At 37.1% G+C, this 22,625-nt stretch overlaps 1 protein-coding gene across 6 annotated transcripts in view; it reads left to right on the top strand.

Annotated features, from left to right (window-relative positions):
• Nucleotides 1-13,759, top strand: part of ELF1 (E74 like ETS transcription factor 1) — a 103,902-nt gene extending 90,143 nt beyond the window's left edge. For 5 of the 6 annotated variants that reach the window (XM_024765476.1, XM_024765475.1, XM_024765478.1 and 2 more), the window contains exons 6-9: nt 1,921-2,004; nt 2,956-3,148; nt 4,101-4,544; nt 11,742-13,758. In XM_024765476.1, coding sequence (XP_024621244.1) covers nt 1,921-2,004; nt 2,956-3,148; nt 4,101-4,544; nt 11,742-12,336 — 1,316 coding nt within the window. In that variant the 3' untranslated portion in view covers nt 12,337-13,758. Of the gene's footprint in view, nt 1-1,920; nt 2,005-2,955; nt 3,149-4,100; nt 4,545-11,741 lie in introns of all 6 variants that reach the window. The other variant, XM_024765480.1, reaches the window with a different exon arrangement.
• The last annotated feature ends 8,866 nt before the right edge of the window (nt 13,760-22,625 follow it).

Raw genomic sequence — 22,625 nt, 5'->3', positions numbered from 1 at the left:
ATAATGACTGAGGAATTTTCAAGAATGATGTTAATCCCAGCATGGTGAATCCTGAGTAGCATAACTAAAATAGATCCAAGCCTAAATATATTATGGTAAAAATGTGGAACATCAAAGACTCCCCTCCACCCCCCGTCAAAAAAAGAAAAGAAAAAAAAAAAAAGAAGAAGCAAACCAACCAGGGAGGATCTGCATTACCTGAAGAAGATTGATTATTGGATTGGCAGCTTACAAGCTCCCGGTAAAGGCTGGAAGGGCTGGATATGTTCAAAGCACTGAGAAGAAATGACTGTTACCAGAATTTCTATACCCAACTAATCTGTAATTCATGTGGAGCTGTGTACATTGCCATCGTGAACAGTAAGGAAGATGATGGAGAGGATGGATATTGGGTAGGCTACTGACAGTATCTGCCATGACTAAAACGAGTGGAGGAAAACTGGAGGATAAAGAAAATATTATCTATCAGAGCAAGTCAATAAATAGCATAAAGTAAGATGGGAGGAAGGATAGGAGCTAACTGAAGTCTGGCTTCTCTCAGTCCTTACTGTCATGAACACAGTTAGCTAGAAGTCTCTGTGTCATGCAGAGATTCTCTGCAGATGTCTGCAGTGATGGAAGTTGAGACACCAGGCTCCTACGGTCTACGTTTGTACATCTGATAGTTTCAAGAGGAACCTGGCCTTAAGAGTGACTTTTTTGACCCTCTTTTCCTTGACTCTTACCTTAACTTCAGAAATGTTTTCCTGGGAATTCCCCAGCAGTCCAGTGGTCAGGAGTCCATGCTTTCACTGCCCAGGGCCTGGGTTCAACCCCTGGTTGGGGAACTACAATCCCACAAGCCACGCGGCATGGTAAAAAAAAAAAAAAAAAAAAAAAAAAGAAAAAAAAGAAAAAAAAAAGAACGGGGAAGGGAAAAAAAAAAAAAAAAAAAAAAAAAAAAGAAACGTTTTCCTATTCAGTTTGTCTCGGGATGTGTTGTCACTAACCTTGTGACTTTAGCTCTAGGATTCTGCTTTTCTGAATTACTGCCTATATTATATTACCCCAGCATTCACCCTTATGATCTAAGATCAGAGAGTCAGCTTCAAGAATGTAGGGGTAAATGGTACTAACTAAAGTATCTATTTATGCTTAATCTTCATTGTCTCTCATATACAGGGTGGTAGTCTGTTCAGACAGCATCATCAGCTTAACCTAAATCATAGGCAACGTTGCTGCCGAGTTGTGGTTCTAGATAAGTGGCAAAAACAGATCACAAACACAGTTTTAGAATAGTTGGTTGACCCAGACTAAGGCTGCACAAAATATAGTTTAACTCTGTTGCATTGGACTTGTTTAGGACTGGATGATGGATAATCATAAAGTAAATTTGTTTGCTGTAAATTGAAAGAAATATAGAAGGATGAGATGTTTAAAAATACACAAGAAAATAAAAATGGACTATGTGGTTCACAAAAATTTAGCCTCACTTATTTTTTATATCTCTAGAAGTTTTGGGTAGTTTCCAGTATTTGAGAACTAACCAAGAGGCAGACAAACTGTGTGGCTTATTTTTTGAGCCCAAGTTTTATCAGCATCAAGAATAGTCCCCCAGATTTTAAGAAAGCACTGTCAGTATTGTCACCTCAAAGACAAAATGTAAAGTTTAAACTTAACCTCATTTTTACAAATGAGCCAAAGTATCGTTTTCTACATAAAAGTGTTTGTGATCTAACCTAAGTTAACGTCAAATTTTTACTGAAGTTATTTTCCTTTTAATAAATAGCACTTAGGAGACCAATATATGTGTTCCATGTATAAAATATTTGGCACTTGAAATTTAGGATAAATGACAAAACAGCATTTATAAACAGCTAAATTGTCCATTCCCTCTCTCTTTTGAGGGCAAATATTTATGTAGAGCCATTGTGATTTCAGGGAGAAAAACTAAACCACCACGACCAGATTCGCCAGCCACTACACCAAACATATCTGTGAGGAAGAAAAACAAAGATGGGAAGGGTAAGTACTACTACTGTAACTTCCCTATAATACTTATGGGTCAAGTAACATTCCGATTGCTTTAAAATGTCTGCATATTTTAAGTAGAAACCACCAGCTTTCATTGAAGTGGATCTTATTGCTGCCACATGCTTAGAAGGTACAGTTACCACCTTCTGTAGAAAGATTGGTAATAATGTAGTCCAAGAAATCCATCTAGGAGATTTTCACTTACCTGTCAAAATAATCCATCCTTTCATTTTTTTTTTTTTTTTTGCGGTACGCGGGCCTCTCACTGTTGTGGCCTCTCCCGTTGCGGAGCACAGGCTCCGGACGCGCAGGCTCAGCGGCCATGGCTCACGGGCCCAGCTGCTCCACAGCATGTGGGATCTTCCCGGATGGGGGCACGAACCCGCGTCCCCTGCATCGGCAGGCGGTCTCTCAACCACTGCACCACGGGGGAAGCCCATCCTTTCATTTAATAAAGAGCCTCTTGGAAGAATTCAGCCACGTTAGGTTTTCAGTTCATAGACACTTTATTATATTGTCTTGGAGTTTTAGTATTTTCATAACTGCTGCCTAAATTTGAAGAAAATTATTAAGGCTAATCTTCTGGCTCTTTATATAAAAAGAACAACTATTGAAAGGTTTTGTACAACTCTTTCTCAGTTTCTTAGGCGTAATAATGGTTCTTAAAGAGGCTGAAAAAAAAATTTGTCTCAAAGTGCTTTCTCCCTAAGTCATTACACATCTAATTGGCAGGATTGCTCTGTTCAGACATCTTATACGGGACTAATAAAAAGATCTATGTTAGACCCTAAAAATTATGACCATTATATCACCAGTACTAACTGAACTGTGTAGTATGTTTGTATAATTATAGATGGAACTTAAGAAGACCTTTAGTTGTGTTTTATTGTGTTCTTTCAAATGAAATTTGGGGCAGTTAAAAAGAAATTGCTTTTGTTTCAGGAAACACAATTTATCTTTGGGAGTTTTTACTGGCACTGCTCCAGGACAAAGCTACTTGTCCTAAATATATCAAGTGGACCCAGCGAGAAAAAGGCATTTTTAAATTGGTAGATTCTAAAGCAGTGTCCCGGTTGTGGGGGAAGCACAAAAACAAGCCTGACATGAATTATGAGACCATGGGAAGAGCCCTCAGGTACGTGAGGCTTCTGTAGTTCACTGTGTGACCAGTAGTGGTGCCTAAATACTGAAAAGTAGGTGACTTCTAAAAAGTGCGTTGGTTAAAGAAATGGTGAATTTTATTGTTGAAGGGCTAAAACCTCACTGCTTATAGAAATGAGTATTTAAGTTGAAATCTTATTTCAGTCTGGGAAAACGTTCTCCTTCCTCCCCCTAAATCTTCATGCAAACGAGATATTTTATTTATGAAGGGATCAGAAAATGTTAAGCTGTCATCAGAAATTGTAAATTGACCACAAGGCTCACGTTTTGAGTCATTAAACTTAAGTTCAGCACAAAGTAACAACTAGTGGTAATGCAGGTACTGAATAAGAGGGTGCATTTTTAAACATGAATCTCAGGTATGATGTGTAATATATTGTGTTGGAATAAATTAATGCTTCGAGCATAATATTAGCCATTGTGAAAATGTTGAACAAAAGTATCACTTAAACCCACTTTTAGTTTGTTTTTCTTGTGATCATGTCATTTAGTCTTCAGGATCTGGGTATATTTGAGAAAGATTTATTAGAAATATCAGTGATCTGAGAACTCGGTAAACTTTTAAAACCAGAACTATTTAGTTACATTTGGCATTTTATATTTTAACTCACGCTTTTTAAGTTCTTGATTTAATTAAAATAAATGACAGAATTTGAATCACTTCTATTTGTACATCATTAAGTTTTATACAGAAAATTGTTTCAGATTTACTGAGGCAGATTTAAACAGGTTAGGGACATTATAATTATAGTAAGCTATGGAAGAGAAATAAAAATAGCTACCCTTCATTTAGAAAGTCTTTTCTCACCTGTTTGTTTCTAGCTTTAAACTTCTGTTTATGATTAGGAAATTTTTATTGTGTTGAAGATTATTTTAGTTTATGTATAACTGAATACAATATTGATGAAATTGTCTGCTTTGAATAGGTACTATTACCAAAGGGGTATTCTGGCAAAAGTAGAAGGTCAGCGCTTGGTGTATCAGTTTAAGGATATGCCGAAAGACCTTATTTATATAGATGATGAGGATCCAAGTTCCAGCATAGAGTCTTCAGATCCATCACTGTCTTCAACAACCACTTCGAGTAGGAACCAGGCAAGTCGATCGAGAGTATCTTCAGGTCCAGGGATAAAAGGAGGAGCCACTACAGTTCTAAAACCAGGGAATTCTAAAGCTGCAAAACCCAAAGATCCTGTGGAACCTGCACAGCCATCAGAGGTTCTTAGGACAATGCAGTCCACACAGACTCCATATCCTACCCAGCTCTTCCGGACTATTCATGTAGTACAGCCAGTACAAGCTGTTCCAGAAGGAGAAGCAACCAGTAGCATGCAGGACGAAACATTAAATTCTTCCGTTCAGAGTATTAGGTGAGAAAATTAAACTTACTGGTGCAGATCATTGTGCGATGTTTCTGACCAGAGTCGTCTTTAAACGTGTCAGGATTCAGAAGTGAAAATAAAACTTATATACATGTCAAGCTAGAATTCTTGGTCAACAGATGGTTTCAGAAGCGTTGCATCAGTCCTGTGATTGTATCAATGATTCCTTATTTTTATTTATTTATTTTTAAAGCACTCTTTTTTTTTTTTACAAATTTATTTACTTTATTTCTCTTTGGCCGCGTTGGGTCTTCGTTGCTGCGTGTGGGCTTTCTCTAGTTGCGGTGAGCGGGGGCTACTCTTCGTTGTGGTGCACGGGCTTCTCACTGCGGTGGCTTCTCTTGTTGCTGAGCATGGGCTCTGGGTGTATGGCCTCAGTAGTTGTGGCGCATGGGCTTAGTTGCTCTGCGGCATGTGGGATCTTCCCGGACCAGGGTTCGAACCCATGTCCCCTGCATTGGCAGGCGGATTCTTAACCACTGCATCACCAGGGAAGACCCTATACCTTACTTTTAAACTGTGACATTACTTGATGTTATTCAATCAATTTGAATCAGTTCTCTATAGCTTTGTGTAACTGAATTGATCCATATAAGAAGGGATCCACATATAAGAAAATCCAGAGAATAGTTTCAGATCCTTTTTCAAATAAAGTTAGAAGCTGTAAAAATTTAACATAAATTTACATATCATGACCCTTTGGAATGCATTGAGTTCTAAGAAATCCACATTAGTCTTTGGGAAGATACTATCTTCTCAGATAGTATCCAGCATAGTTCTAAAGTTCAAACAGTTGGAGGCCAAGAATCGAAGGTCCTCTTTTTTGGGCTTTTAGAGTGGCAGAGTTGGAAGAATAGTTTTGTGGTTTAATCGAATCTGCCTCATAACCCCAGAAAAGACAACAAATTAGAAACAACAAATTAGACTGCTCTATTGCAGACACTTGGGACTGGTCTTGACTGATTTAGAATGGGGAAAAGGGAGGAAGGCAGAAAATTAGATGGACATTTTCAGGTTCTGTTTTTCCATTTCTACTGCCATGAATTTCCAGAACATGAATTATAATAAAATATAGGAGCCCCTCCAAATCCAGTAAAAATGATTCTTTGATTATTTTCATTAGCTGACTTCAATCTTACAGTTGTATATTCTAGAATATAAATGCTGGGTTTTTGTTCAATTGATCTTGAAGTATACATTACCTAGAATCAAAACAGACTTATAGACGATTCAGTCTTCCTTGTATGTTCCATTTAAACTTTTGACAAGTTTGATTTAAGAGAATTGAATTCTCTTAAATCGTTGACTTGTAAGGAGTATAAAGATCACATTTTTTCCATCTTAATTAAAGAAGTACTTATTTAACTCTGTATTTTCCCTTTAATGTTGTATTTTCCTCTAAGTTCTGTTGGTTACTTATGATGACTGAATATCTAATGGAAATTATGTGGTTCCTCGCGTTGATTTCTATGCTCTTTGTCATCTTATCATTGTATGTATTTGTGTTGATATGAAACATACAATGGCCACAGCTGATCACTGGGACTCCCTTCTTGGACTGATTCAGTTGTTTTTTAGCATCTCTAATCAAAGTTTCCTTTTTAGACCTAGAGAATAAAAACAAACCAGAAGAAAAACAACAAGAGCAACAAAAACACATACCTTTAGCTCTGAAAGATAGTAAATTGTGTATTATATTGGATAGTTTATTACTCTGAATGTCAATTTCTGAGTAGGACTCACTGCCAGATATTAAAACATTGTAATTACACTCCCTACCTCTGATTTTCAAACCATCTTTGGTGTACCTTTCAGAATCTTCATTTCCACAGTCTCAGAGTTCTGTGGACTCTCTGCCTGCTTCCTGTTTCTCCTATTTTTTTCTCTGGCAACCTACATGTTACCGATGCATATCATTATGTGATGTTTCTGACCAGAGCCATTCTTTGTTTAATGGCTCAAGAGTCAGCATTCGTGACAGCGCCTTCTTGCAGCTTTCGTTAGATCTATTTTGCACACAGAGTGCAGTCCAATTTCTGTAGCCTCCACTGCCAGCTCTCACTCTACTCATAATTCCTTCCTTGCTCTCCAGCTAAAGCTTACTTCTTGCCTGTACCACATTCTGGTACATAAACCAGGTGTTTCAGGTGACTTTAATGCCTGTCTCCTGCTATACATTTAAATCTGTAGGAGCTAGATTCTATTCATTGTTCTTTTCCTAACACCTAACATAGTCTGACATATAACACCCCCTCATATTTATAGAATTTATTTTGAAGTAGTGTATATGATCATTCTTTATCTCCTTTTAGAATAATGAGTTCTCTACGTGGACTACTTATAAAATGAAGAAATATAAAATTTAACTTTTCAAACTTAAAGACAGTTTTTTTCTTTTCTTTTCTTTTTTTGACCATGCTGTGCGGCTTGTGGGAGGGATCTTAGTTCCCTGACCAGGGATTGAACCCGGGCCCATGACAGTGAAAGCGCTGAGAACTAATCACTGGACCAGCAGGGAATTCCCAAAACACAATTTCTTCTTGTAGAAGTTATTATGTATTTATATGAATGTATGTATGTATCCACATACATTCTTTTTTTTTTTAATATAAATTTATTTTATTTATTTATTTTTGGCTGCGTTGGGTCTTCGCTGTTGCACATGGGCCTTCTCCAGTTTCAGCAAGCGGGGGCTACTCTTCCTTGTGGTGCGTGGGCCTCTCGTCACAGCGGCACCCCCCATTGCAGAGCACGGCCTCCAGGTGCGCGGGCCTCAGTAGTTGTGGCTCACAGGCTCTAGAGTGAATGCAGGCTCAGCAGCTGTGGCGCACAGGCCCAGTTGCTCCACAGCATGTGGGATCCTCCCGGACCAGGGCTCGAAACCCATGTCCCCTGCATTGACAGGAGGATTCCTAACCACTATGCCAGTGTGGAAGCCCCACATACATTCTTAATCATTCATTTGACTTTAAAAAAAATTATTTTCTCATTTGGTTATATTTTATTTCCCCCCACAAATCCTACTTATTTTCACTGTAATTATCCCAACTTTTAGCTATGAGAAATTTCAAAATATGGGAAGGCTGAAATAGTACACCAAACAACTATACCATCCACCTGGATTCACAGTTGATAGCATTTTGCCTTATTTGTTTCCTCTCTATATTTATTTATACCCTTTTTTTCCTGTTTGGCTATTTGTCAAGTCAGTTGACATCACCATGACATTTCACCCCTAAATACTTCAGTGTACACTCTTTAAGAATAGAGACATCCTAAATAATCATATTATCACTCCTAAGAAAAGTAACAGAAATTTGGCTATATCTTTCTTGACTACTTTTTAATAAAATCAAAGACCTTTGAAATATTTTTTTCTATAGTTGAGGGAAGGTCAAATGATTATGACTTAAATTTAGATTATTAAATTAATATACAGCAAGAGATGATACTTTCAAAAAACTCTCTATATTCATACACTTTACATATATTAATGTATAGAAAATTCTTATTGCTCAGTGAGGTGTAGGTAATATTCCTGTTTTACAGTTGAGGAAACAGAGTCAAGGCGAGGCCACGGAGCCTGGTCACCTTTAGTAAGTGGTGAAGGTAGTGTTTTAATGCAAGCAGTTTAGTCTAAAGCAGTGAACTTAATGAGTTGCCATACTGTCAGTTAATTCACATAATCACATGAATTATCACTTACCTACAATGAAGTAGCAATATATTTTTTCTCAAGTTTTTCCTTTGCTCTTTTCTTTGTATCTCACATAATTGCACATAGAGTTATCCCTCAGTATCCTCAGGGGATTGGTTCCAGAACCCCCTTTGGAGTCCAAAACCTGAGGATGCTCAAGCCCCTTATGTAAAATGGCATAGTATATGCGTATAAGCTCCATATACCCTCCCATATACTTTAAATCATCTGTAGATTACTTATAATACCTAAAACAGTGTAAGTGCTATGTAAATAGTTGCCAGCATGTGGCAAATTCAAGTTTTGTGGTTTGGAACTTTCTGGAAATTTTTTTTGGGGGGGCATGGATATTTTCCACCAGAGAGGTTGGTGGAATCTGTGGATGTGGAGACTGTGGATATGGAAGGCCAGCTGTATCTATATTGAAATTGATTAAATTTCCTTAATTGATTTAGGGTATATATGCTCAGTTTTACAAATTTTAACTTTGGCTTCACAAAAATAAACCTCTGGTAAAATATTTTCCTAAAATTGTTCCTTGGTAAATCTGCAAGTCCATATACCAACCCAGTATAACTTATTTCTCTATAATGTTTATCCAAGTACTAATAGTTTGTCTTAGAGTCTTTTAAATAATTAGCCTCTAAAAATGTATAATGTATACATTATACATTTTAAAGCAGTGTAATGGAGTAGGAAGAATGTGGGCATAACCTTCTCGCCCTCCAGCCTTGTCAATTATTAGATATGACGCTGGATCACATTAACTAACTATTCCGAGTCTGTTTCCTCCTCTATAAAATGAAGATGATATTATTTAAGCTTATAGGTGGTTGTAACAATTAAATGACACTTTCTGACATCTGATATTCAACAAAAGCCAAATATTATATTGTATATGTTTCTTAGCTTCAGAAAGTTTGAGGAATTTTAAATTACCAATATTGTACCAGTTGGTTACGAGCAGCTTAAGTTTTTTAAAAGTAGTTAACTGTAATATAACCTTTGTTATATAATATAATGAGACACAACTGACAGTTTAATCATTAACTAAGAAAAAATAATTTAAAATTCCTTTGTTTAGGAAAAGGCTGTGTAGTATTTAATCCTTTAATCTCTGAATTTTTTATTAGTGAAAATTTATTGTTTTAGAATTTGTTCAAATAAGCTAATATATTTACATTGCAGATATATATATATATGTATATGTCTCAGTATATATATTTTCTGGCAGATGGCAGTCAGGTGTTCAGGAAAGGGACATCTTTTTCTGACTTGAATAAAAGCATTGAAAGTCTAGTGATAGCCCTGATGAGCAATAGGGAAATTTTCCAAGTACATTATTGCTCATGCCACATCTGAGAGAAGGAAAGGGGAAGGGGGAGGGGTATGTATTAAAGGTTGTTAACTCCCCACAGTTTAAAGATCTAATAGAAAGTATTCAGCTTTGGCTGAAGTTATTCAGGACTTAAGAAGTGACAGTATGTTGTAATGGTTAAGCACATAGGCTCTGCAGTTGAATGACCCCTTTTCTTATCTAACTGCTCACCTTATGCAAGCTGTTCAACTACTTTGTGCATTAATTTTTTCATATGGAAAATTGGGATAATACTTATAGGGTGGCAAGGCTATACATATTTATAGATACAATCTGTGTGCTTCCTATATGCCAAGTTCTATTTTATCTATACATACATGTACATGAACTCTTGGCATGGGAAGCCCTTGGGTCTTTTTTATTTAAAAAATGGTATCTGTCAGCTACCATTTGCAGGCTTAGATTCCACCCAAGATATCCTGATTCAGGCGGGCAGGGAAGAAGGGAGGCACAGTGTATTTTGGAAAAGTGCCCTAGTTCCCGAAGTTATTCTGTATCCTTCCTACTCATCCCTTCCTGCCCAATAGTATTAGTACATCTGGCCATACCCTGCCAGCCTATTAAATCTTCATTACCTGACTCGTATTCTCTTCTAGCAGTGTCCTTCAAGAGAGCTGCCGATCTCCTGCTGTAGACTACTCCTCACAGTGGTGACTATGGTGGCAAACTGAATTTGGGAATCAGTATCCTACATGTATGGGTGGGCTGCAGTTACCTTGTGTCTTTCTGCTTCCTTTGAACTTCTTCTGAGTTGTGCTGAGTCATCTTTCCATCTAGCCCATTTGCCTTCTCCTCCAGAATTTCATTTCTCACATGTGACAGGCCACATAATTGTAACTTGCTAAAATTTACCTGTGATAGTCTCCTGGCAATAATTAACATTTGGTTTATGGGGACTAATCCAGCTCCTAGCCATTTGGAGTAGCAATCATCTCTTGTAAAATAGCTTTATAGAATTCAGAGGAAACAGAGTTGAGATCCAGATGCTGAGTTTTTTCAACAACATTTGTTTTATATTAACAATGGCCATAACTGTAAACTTCACAGCTGTGAACTTTTAAAATTAGATTGACTTATAATATCATTTATGTACCACTTTTCTTCAATAAATGGAATTAAAACCTTACATAAACTGGATTTTACGTTAAAGCATTTAAAAAATTTTTTTTGCGGTACGCGGGCCTCTCACTGCTGTGGCCTCTCCCGTTGCGGAGCACAGGCTCCGGACACGCAGGCCCAGCGGCCATGGCTCACGGGCCCAGCCGCCCTGCGGCATGTGAGATCTTCCCGGACCGGGGCACGAACCTGCGTCCCCTGCATCGGCAGGCGGACTCTCAACCACTGCGCCACCAGGGAAGCCCACGTTAAAAGATTTTATGTTAAAATTGTATCTTTATGACTAAAATTTGTGAAAATTACTTGAGCTGAGAAAACTGCTAAAACACGCCTCTATTTTTGCCAAGGGTTGGCCTTATTTTTTGTTCTATCTGCCAGCCTAAAGAACCCTCATGAGTTAATTATATTCATGACTTGTTTTATGTAATATGAACCGTGAACTATTAAAATTCTTCTAATAATTCTGTCTCATACATTTAAGATTGTTTTTTATTTTAGTTAATGGAGCGTTTTCTCTATATATAGAAAAACAGGTTGAAAACAATTATAATCATGTGAAGTTTGGTAATTTGGTTGGGTATATTGATGACATTACCCCTCAAATATTAAAATGATAGTGAGTCCAATATGTTTATTTATAAGTCCCTAATTTTCTTTCAGGCAGCTTTTACATAACTTCCTTGGGAAACATTTTGATATCCTCCTCCCCCAACAAAATTGCTTCCCCGTTTGTGTTAATATAGCACTTAGTATAGACTTTTTTTTTCCCACCAGATGGTATCATAGTTAATGGACTGAGAGTTTTGTGTTGGGCATTTCTGTATGTAGAGTGTTTAATGCAGGGTCTGGCGCAATGTTTATGTTGTGTTGAAAATATGGGAAGGAGCATTTGAAATGAATAACTCATGTTTTGTCAAAGTGAGTTGTCAAATGTTAAGTTTTAAACAATGTAGAATATGCTAATTTCCTCACTTTTATTTCATAATCTCAATAGGACTATACAGGCTCCAGCCCAAGTTCCTGTGGTCGTATCTCCTGGGAATCAGCATTTGCACACAGTAACACTTCAGACAGTGCCAATCACAACAGTTATAGCCAGCACAGATCCATCATCAGGTGCTGGATCTCAGAAATTTATCTTACAAGCCATTCCATCATCACAGCCCATGACAGTACTGAAAGAAAATGTTGTGCTCCAGTCGCAGAAGCCGGGCTCTCCTCCTTCCATTGTCCTGAGTCCTGCCCACGTACAGCAGGTTCTTACTAGCAATGTTCAGTCCATTTGCAATGGAACCGTCAGCGTGGCTTCATCTCCGTCCTTCAGTGCTACCACACCTGTGGTGACCTTTTCTCCTCGCAATTCACAACTGGTTACTCACCCACCTGGCACTGTAATCACTTCAGTTATCAAAGCTCAAGAAACAAAAACTCATATACAGGAAGTAGAGAAAAAGGAGGTTGAAGATAATTTGAAAGAAGGCACTGGGGAAACTGAGCAGCAGTCACAGCCTTATGTGATGGTGGTATCCAATGGATTTACCTCTCAGGTAGCTATAAAAAACGAACTGCTGGAACCCAACTCTTTCTAAGTAATATACCAAAGGAATTACAGATGGTGGTTTTTTAATTGAACATTTTCAGTTGTATGCAAACTATTGATTGATTCTAAGGTAAATTCTCCAAATGTTCCTAATTTTATAGTTACTTGTTAAAAATAATAACTTAGAGTTAATTTTGACTTTGTTAGATGAGGGGAGGAAAACCCAAGTGTTTCCTTTTGTTCTTCAAATGTTTCAGAATTCAATTGTGAAGGAACAGGCGTTTTATACTATGAAGACATTCTTTTGAGATTTTTTCCAGTGGCTATATCATAAGCATTTTTAAAGTTTCTTTTTAAATTTTACATTGTATTAGCTTTTCTGATTCTTCTGTAAATACAGTACTTAAATATGACATCAGGAAATTTATATAGGAGCTATTTTCATTCCACTTGTATAGGTTAAGTCTTGACTCTTTCAAATGCAAGACACCTATTTTATGCCTTGTTAAAATTATGATTTCACTTAGATCGACTTTAGTTTGTTGCACTGTATATTGAACTATTACTATGTAAATTATAACATTAAAAATCGAAATGTGCCCATGATATCATGGCTGAACCTGTTTCAGAAGCAGGATAATATAAAAGTATCAGCCTAAGAGTGGCTCTCCTACTAACTAGTTGTATAACCTTGGGCAAGCCACTTGATCTTTCTGGGCATCATAAGAGGAGGGATGTATTGGATTAGATTAGATGATCTCCAATTTCCTATCTAGTTCTAAATTTTATGATTCTAAGCCCTATGTTTTAAGCGTATCTCCTACTGTAAATATAGCTAAAATATTGCAGAAAAATTAATGACCCTACAAAATTCATTTTGCTGTTACCTGTTAAGATTTGCCCTGAACCTGAATTCCTCCTAAATACTTTGTTCATTAACTCTTTAGGCCACTGTGCACTGTGGCCCACTAGTAAAAAACTTATGTTGCTGAGTGCTAAATGATATACTGCTATTCTGAAAGAGTCAGGGCTCTTTAAGGCCCCAGAAAGCAACCAAGCCTTGGGCTAATCTGGCTGAGTAGTCAGTTGCTATAAAAGCATAATTGCTTTATATTTTGGATCATTTTTTTTAATTGAGAGTGGGGGGAGGGGGAATTGCATACAAAGATATACATTATATATCCCAGTTTCTGAAATGCAATAGTTTTTAGATTACTTTTTCAACTGTAAATAATGTACATTTAATTTCACAAGAAAAATTGTTTTCTGCAAATTTTCTAGTATAGCAAAAAGAAATTTTTGTAGTTGAAAGAATCATTATGTTTAGAGGTCTAATGTTATATGTTTTCATGTTACAGAGTGAATTTGTATTTAAACAAAAATTTAAATTTTGGAATCCTCTAAACGTTTTTGTATCTTTAATTGGTTTATTATTAAATAAATCATGTAAAAATCCTGTGTTTTTGTTTTCAAGAAAATGTTCCTTAAGAACAAGTATACAGACAATGTTGCTAGTATTACAGTGTTATTAAACGTTTATATAACAGCCTCCATTAGTCAGATTAGAATTGCAGAATGTCATCCTCTCAGTTTTCCTTTCTACCATGCCAAATGGCAGTTTCCGGACACGACACAATGGATTACAAAGCTCCAAAAATTAGAAAATAAAATGTTCCCAGCGATAATATTAAACACACTCTAAAAAAAGTGTTTTCTAATTAGAAATTAGATCAGTTAATTGTTAAACTTGGAAAACACAGAAACAGAAAAATGTAACAAAATTAAAATCTCAATCCAATATGCCTATACCCAGTAGTAACTTCCACTTATTCATTTCCTCATGTCAGTTAATATTCTTCCCAAATATGATTTTTTTTTTTTTTTTGCAATACGCGGGCCTCTTACCGTTGTGGCCTCTCCTGTTGCGGAGCACGGGCTCCAGACGTGTAGGCTCAGCAGCCATGGTTCACGGGCCCAGCCGCTCCCCGGCATGTGGGATCTTCCTGGACCGGGGCACGAACCCGCGTCCCCTGCATCGGCAGGCGGACTCTCAACCACTGCGCCACCAGGGAAGCCCCCCAAATATGATTTTTAAAGGAGCATTCTTATCTCTGAAGATGGAGGGAAACAGAAGAATCTGAAGGAAAAGACCTTGCTAGTTTTCTCCAGTTTACTACCCTTAGCTCATACCCTTCTGTTCCATTGTTTTTCTGTGACTTTCCATTCTTCATCAAACCTAGTATAAAAATGTTCAGGCTTAACCATTTCTTTGAGTCTTCATTTCCTTATGGAGGCTCCCATGTTACAGAAAACTTAAATAAATTTATATGCTTTTCTTCTTTAATGTCTTTGTCAGTTTGAGTTTTAGGCCCAGGCAGGGACCCTAAGAGGATCAAGGAAAAGTTTTCCTCCCTTAGAACTCTAGCCATGCATCCCCTAATATAATCTCCCAGTACTGAACTCCTGAACAGGGACATAACTCTTACTCAGTACGTGGCCTTTCTACATCAAGTCATTGATTCAACATGTATTAAGGAAGTACCTGCAATGTTACTGTCACTGTCCTTAACTTATAAACCTGCTGCTTTCCTCACTTTCCATTCATTCTTTTTCTTAAAAATTTCATTGAAGTATAGTTGATTTACAGTGTTAATTTCTTTTATACCGCAAAGTAACTCAGTTATACATTTATATATTCCTTCTTTTTTTGGCCACTCGGCATGTGGGATCATGGTTCCTTGAGCAGGAGCCAGACCCGCGCCCCCTGCAGTGGAAGTGTGGAGTCTTAACCGCTGGACCACCAAGGAAGTCCCTATATCTTTTTCATATTCTTTTCCACTGTGGTGTGCCGCAGAGTATTGAAAATAGTTTCCTGTGCTATACAGTATGACCTTGTTGTTTAAACATGCTATATGTAATCGTTTGCCTCTGCTAATCCCAAACTCCCATTCCTTCCCTCCCCTAGCCCCCCCACCCACCCCGCTCCTTGGCAACCACAAGTCTGTTCTCTGTATCTGAGTCTGTTTTTATTTCATAGATGTGTTGATTTGTACCATATTTTAGATGCCACATATAAGTGATATCATATGGTATTTCTCTTTCTGATTTACTTCACTTAGTATGGTAATCTGTAGGTCCATCCATGTTGCTGCAAATGACATTATCTCATTCTTTTTGATGGCTGAGTAATATTCCATTGTATATATGTACCACATCTTCTTTATCCATTCGTCTGTCAGTGGTTCTTTAACCCACTGTAGTAGTACATTTGCCCTATCACCCTGAAATTACTGTTGCAGAAGTCACTAAAAAGGAATCAATTTCCATATTGCCAGATTCCCCCCTTCTTCTCTTTCTTGACCTCTCCAATATTTGATAACCTTTTATAACTCACTGTTCCTTTAAACTCTCTATTGCCTTTACTTTTGTGCCCAACTCTCTCCTGTCCTCTTCCTGCCTTTATAATAATTTCTTAATGTTCCTCTTGGGTTGCTCCAGAGACTTTTTCAAAGGTTAGAGTTCTCCCAAGTTTTATCTAATGATCACTGTTCTTCTCTGTTGTCTTCACCTTGTCCCCCTTCAATGTGTTCTTCCCCAGTGCAACAGGGGTGCACTTAATTGTACCAAGCCATTCAGTGGTTTCTTACTATTCTCAGCTGGATTTGAGGCCCTGCATGGTTTCACAAAACTCCTTGATCCCACCAGCCTTATCTTCAAATTTTACTCTCCAAATCATACTGTCAGATAGGATTTGGATGCTTTCAATTGCAAGGAACCAAAAAACCCTATTCAAAATTACTAAATAGTACAAAATTAGAAGTCTAAAGTTCGGAGGTTTCCAGGTTTGTTAATTCAGGAGCACAGTAGTGATATTGAGCAACCAGATTTCTTCCATCTTTCTGCTTTTCTCAGTATTTTGGTTTAGTTTCCAGGATGGCTTCTGCTGTGCTGCAAGATAGCTGCAGTAGTTCTTCTATGTTTCTGTTTATCAGTAAGGAGACCTTTCCCAGAGCACTCTGAGCAGCCATCTCTTCAGAGCTCATTGGCTAGACTGGTCATATATACCCCTTCCTAAACCAAGTGCTGGCCAAGGAAGCAGGATTACCATAGATGACATAGTCATGTGTTGGGGAGATGGACAGTCAAACAAAATTGGACTCCATAGCAAGGAATAAGGGAGGAATGATGTAGTCTACTGTCATCTATACACAGCCTTCTTCCCACACATATACTTCCAAAAATGCTCACACCTACAGGAAGCATGATTTCTCTCCTAAAGAGAGATCAGCTGAAGTGTCATCCGGCTACTTGATCCAGTTTCATGACTAGGGTCTTCAAGGTGATTCGCAGTCCTCTGTTTCAGACCACCTGTGGCCCCTGCTTTCTTGTCCTCCACTGCCACACCAGCATGAGCACTGGGAATAAATCTCTTTCCAAGGCTTCTCAGCTTTAGAATACATTTCTTGATGGTGTGAGTTTGATGTCCTGTCTCAGGGTCACCATTTTCCCAGTCTGGAGTAGTTGTCTTCAGTGCCTTGCATCCTTTCTTTTCCATCTGGCGGGTGATACATACTAGAGTCTGTTTTGTAGCATTCCACTTCCAAATACCAAACTGTGTGTCAGTTTGGGTTCTTGGTCGTTAGCAACAGAGATGGATTCTGGTTTTCAGCATAAAAGAAATTTTATTAGAAGAATATCATGCAGTTTACAGAATAGACAAAAAGACTAGAGAATCGGGGTCAGTCTGAGTCACACAGTTAAACAAATCGCAAAACCATATTGCACAACTGGTCCACTTGTAGCCACTGTTGCCAAGCACCTAAACACCGAGCTTTGTACCACTGTCTCTACTGCTTCCGAAATTTGAGAGAATAGAATTTGCATCGAGAGAGAATAACCAAGGTCCTTCCTTGACTCCTTACGTTAACTAGCTACCAATTTCTGTGACTGGCTGCCCAAAAGAATGACCGACGTCCTCTATCGGGGCAAATCTAGATTTTTATGGGGTACACAGTTTGGTGGTTGGATGGGTGAGGGGAACTTACTTAGGAAAAACAGAAAAGTAGAATACCAACTTAGAGGGTTTGAAGGGGCTTATGCAAATGAACAGCCCTAAACGCTGTACTTGCCAACTCTTTGAGCTCCCTTTACTTTCCAGACCTCTGCACTTGATGTCACTCTGCTTGGCACAGTTGCTCTCATTCTATTTGGCTAAATTCTATCTTCTACCTTCAGGCCTCAGCTTAGACATTACTTCCTCTGAGAGCTTTCTCTGAGTTCTTAAAAGTTCCCCACTACTGTCATAGAGCCTTTTAGTTTCTCATTTGGGCACAGATGACACTATAATAATTGACTGCTGGTATGTGTGATTCCAACACTACATTATAAAGAGCCAAGACTGTAGTCATTTTAGTACCCTCAGTCCCTACTGTAGTATCTCCACATAGTAGGTACAGTACTCCATAGTTATTAAATATGTGACTAAGCTACATACATGTTCTCCTTACCTGTTTTTATGTTCATGTTCTCATGTTGCTAACCACCATCTGTGTGCCAATGACTATCAATTCTTACCTACAACTCCGAGCTTGTTTTACAAATAGCTTTATAGAGCTATAATTGACATACAATAAGTGGCACGTATTTAAATAGAGTATAAAACGAAATCATCGCCATAATCAAGTAGTGAACCTACTCATGTTTGGTGAACATTAGCCTAAAAGTTTCCTTGTGCCCCTTTGTAACCACTCCCTTCCTGCTGATCTGCTTTCTGTCTACATAGATTATATTAGTTTGCATTTTCTAGTATTTTATGTAAATGGAGTCATATAACATGCGCTATATTTTTGGTCTGGCTCCTTGCACGTAGCGTTAACTTTTTTGAGATTCATCCATGTTGTAGTCTGTATCAGCATATTTTTCCTTTTATTACTGAAAAAATTCCCTTGTTTTCTTATAGTATTCTATTACATGGATATACTAGTTTATCCATCCACCTGTTAATGGACATTTGGGTTGTTTCTAGTCTTCAGCTATTATCATTAAAGCTGATAGAATATTCCTGTACAAATCTTTATATTGGACATGTATTTTCATATCTGTTGAACAAATACCTAGGAGTGGTCTGGCTAGGTCATATGATGGTTGTACCATCTTACATTCCCACCAGCAGTGTATGAGGCTTTCAGTTGCTCTACCTCCTCTTCAACATGCTCTTTTATATTCAATATTTTTGCCATTTTAATGGGTGTGTAGTAGTATCGCATTGTGGTTTTAATTTCCCTAACGACTAATGATTTTGAGCAATTTTCATGAACTTACTTGACATCCATGTATCTTCTTTGATGAAGTGATTGTTCAGGTTTTTTTGCCCATTTAAAAATTCCCTTGTTTTCTTATTACTGAGTTTTGAGAACTCTATATATTCTGAATACTAGCTCTTCATCAGATATATGATTCACAAATAACTTCAAAGTGCAGAAACTTCTAAATTTTCATAAAGTTTATCAACTTCTTTTATGGATCATGCTCTTGGTGTCATATCTAAGAAATCTTTGTCTAACCCAAGGACACAACAATCTTTTTTCTAGAAGTTTTAACATTTAGGTCCATGATCCATTTTGAGTTAGATTTTGTAGATGGTGCAAGGTATATATTGAAGTTCACTTTTTTGCTTTTGTATATCCAATTTGTTGAATAGACCATCCTTTTCAATTGAAAAGTCTGAAAAGACTATCTTTTTCAACTGTCCTTTCTGCCCTGAATTACCTTTGGACCTTTGCTTAAAATCAGTTGTTCATACACATACGAATCTCTGGACTCTCTTTTCTGTGCTATTGATTTGTCTATCTTTGTACCAATACACAAGATTGATGTGTTGAAATCAGGTAGTGTTAGTTCTCCAACTCTGTTATTTTTCAAAGTTGATTTGGCTATTCTGAGTCGTTTGCATTTGTATTTAAATTTCAGAATCAGTTTGTCAACTTATAAAATGGAAAGTCTTTGGGATTTTGATTGGGATTGGGTTAATCAATAGATCAGTTTGGGAAGAACTGACATCTTAAGTCTGAATCATGAGCATAGAATCTCTCTCCATATGTTTAAGTGTCTTTAATTTCTCTCAGCAATATTTTGTAATTCTCAATGTATATGTTTTGCACATCTTTCGTCAGATTTAATTTTCAGTATTTAATATTTAATGCTATTGTAAATGTCATTTAAAAAATTTCAGATTCTGATTTTTCATTGCTGACTTTGTTTTAATCTTTCCCCCTGTTGAAGCATAAAGTGCACAAATCTTAAGTGTATAAGTTGAAAAAATTTGATATGTGACTACATTACTGTAATTGTCACCTAGTCAAGATATATAACATTTCCCACATCAGGAAGTCTTTCTTCCTCATGGCCCTTCCCAGCCAGGAGATCACTCTCTGACGTCCCTCACAATGTTTTTTATTTTCATATAAATGGAATCAACCAGGATGTACTCTGTCTGGCTTCTTTAGCTCAACATTATGTATGTGAGGTTCATCCATATTGTTGTGTGTACTGGTAGTTCATTCTTAGTCTTTGATCTCTAGTATTTTTCTTCTGTGAAAGGACATTTAGGTTATTTCCAGTTTTTGCTACTGTGACTAATGCTGCAATCAATATTCTTGTACACAAACTTAAGTATTCTTTTCTCTTGGGCATATGCCTAGTGGTAGAATTACTGGGCAATAGGGTTCATGTATGACTAGCTTTAGTAGTGTCAAAGTTTTCTAGAGTAGCTATACCAATTTATACTCTCCCTAGCAATACGTGAAAGTTACAGGTGTTCCATATCCTTGTCAATGCTTGGCACTGGAATTCCTTTTAATTTTAGCCATTTTGGTGGGAGTGTTTAGTACCAAATTATGATTTTACTGTCCCTGATATAGCTATTGATGTAGAACTTCTTTTCGTATGCATATTGGCCATTTAGAGAACATCTGAAAATCAACCAAAGTAATTAACATTAACTTATTAAAGAAAAAATAAACATGGACATTTCAATAAAGGCAGAAAAAGCATTTCATATTGAATGCTTTCTCCCTAATGTTACAATCAAGATAGGAAGTCCATCATCACTACTTTTACTCAACACTATAGTAGACATCCTTAGCCAGTGACAACCAGCAAGAAAAATAAAAGGTATAATGATTGCACAGGAAGATGTCAAACCATCTATCACAGATCAGAAGACACTGTGATGACTGAAATTCTAAAAAAGTCTACAAAGTATTAGAAATAGTAAGGGAACTTAGCAAGATGGTTGAATATAAGGTCAATATGTAAAAACCAGCAGTGTTTCTATACACTAGCAACAAATATTAAAAATTTAGAATGCCATTTAAAACGCATACAAACCCTCAAATACCCAAGAATAAATTTAATGAAAGATATGTAAGACTTCTACACTGTAACCTACAAAACACTGCTGAGAAAAATTAAAGACCACTTAAATAAATGGAGGGGTGTATTATATTCATGGATTGGAGGAATCAACATAAAGATGTCAGAAAAAAAAGAAATGGAGGCAACCTAAATGTCCATCAACAGATGAATGGATAAAGATGTGGTATACAGATATACAATGGAATACTACTCAGCCATAAAAAAGAATGAAATAATGCCATTTGCAGCAACATGGATTGGTACAGAGATTACCATACTGAGGTAAGTCAGACAAAGGCAAATATCATATGATATCACTTAATATGTGGAATCTAAAATACGATACAAATGAACTTATTTACAAAACAGAAACTGACTCACAGACATAGAAAACAAACTTATGGTTACCAAAGGGGGAAGATGCGGGGAGGGAAAAATTAGGAGTTGGGGTTAGCAGATACAAGCTACTATATATAAAACAGATAAACTACTGCATAGGATAGGGAACTATATTCAATATCTTGTAATAAACTACAATGGAAATGAAAAAGAATATCCATCTATCTATCTGTATCTGAATCAGTCTGTGTACACCAAAAAGTAACACAACGTTGTAAATTAACTATACTTCAATTAAAAAAAAATTAGGATCAGTTTTCCCCAAATAGATTGATCTATAGATTCGATGCAAGCCCAGTTAAAATCCTAGCAGGATTTTTTATTTTGGGGGGTTTTTTTTTTTTTTTTTGAAATTAACAGGTTCTTTCTAAAATTTATAAATAAATGGAAATAAGTTCTATAAAATGTATAAAATGTAAATACAAAGGCCTTTGACTAGCCAAGGCAATCTTTAAGAAAAAGTTATAGGGCTTCAAGACTTATAAAGCTACATTAAGATAGTGCGGGACAAGGTTAGACAGACCAACGTAATGAGAACCTGGAAACAGACCCTCATATATGTGGTCATCTACTTTACAACAAAGGTGCCATAATCATTTAGTGGGGGAAATGGCAAATGACAGCCTTTTCAGCAAGTAGGGCTGGGTCAATCAATCGGCTATCCATAAGGGGGGAAAAGGAAACTTGATCCCAACCTCCTACCTTTCATAAAAATGAATAAACCTGTCTGTGAAAGGTAAAATAGTCAAGCAACTAGAAGAAAACACAGGTGACTATCCTCATGGCTTTGGAGCAGACAAGGCCTTACATATGACACAAAAAGCATTGATCACAAAAGGAGAGATCAGCAAACCCAGACAGTTTTACCTCAATTATTTCTGTAATTCTTACGATCCCCTACAATCACTAACCTATTTAAGAGTCACTTGGCCTGTAATACAGCAGTTGTCTCCCAACAACTGTTCTTTTCCCTTTAATCAGTCTTCCATAGTACAGACAGAATAACAAACATAAAAATGCAAATTTAACTGTTACTGCCTTTTTTGAGTAAAAATCCTATAACGGGTTAACATCTTTAAGAGAATTACATCCAAACTTCTCAGCAGATTACAACTAGCCCTTTATGATCTGGCAGTTACCTGCCTCTCCACCACCCATTCAGTCTGCTTCTAGCTTGAATTTTGGCTCTACCAATTTCAGAGTTCACATTATCACTTTCTAACATTCGGCCTATTCTGCCTGAATTGCCTTTTCCATTTCCTTCACTAATTCGAATGCATCTTTCCAGACTGAGGTTCCGGTACAACATATTTGAGGATTCCATCCGTATACCTTATATTCGGCTGCGTCCCTTGTTGCTATCACATCACTGACTATTGCCCTTCTTTGGTTTTAGCACTTTGAACAAAACTGGCTTTAAGTTTCTGGAAGGCGTTAACATCACTGAATTCCAGGACTTAGTTTAGATTCTGGATGTGGCAGACACTCGAGTTCAGTTACTTGTTTACCTCTACTGAGAGCCTC

The sequence above is a fragment of the Neophocaena asiaeorientalis genome, unplaced genomic scaffold (genome assembly GCF_003031525.2).
Source record: "Neophocaena asiaeorientalis asiaeorientalis breed wild unplaced genomic scaffold, Neophocaena_asiaeorientalis_V1.1 scaffold271, whole genome shotgun sequence".
Lineage (NCBI taxonomy): Eukaryota > Metazoa > Chordata > Mammalia > Artiodactyla > Phocoenidae > Neophocaena > Neophocaena asiaeorientalis.
This window is presented reverse-complemented; position numbering and strand designations above follow the sequence as displayed.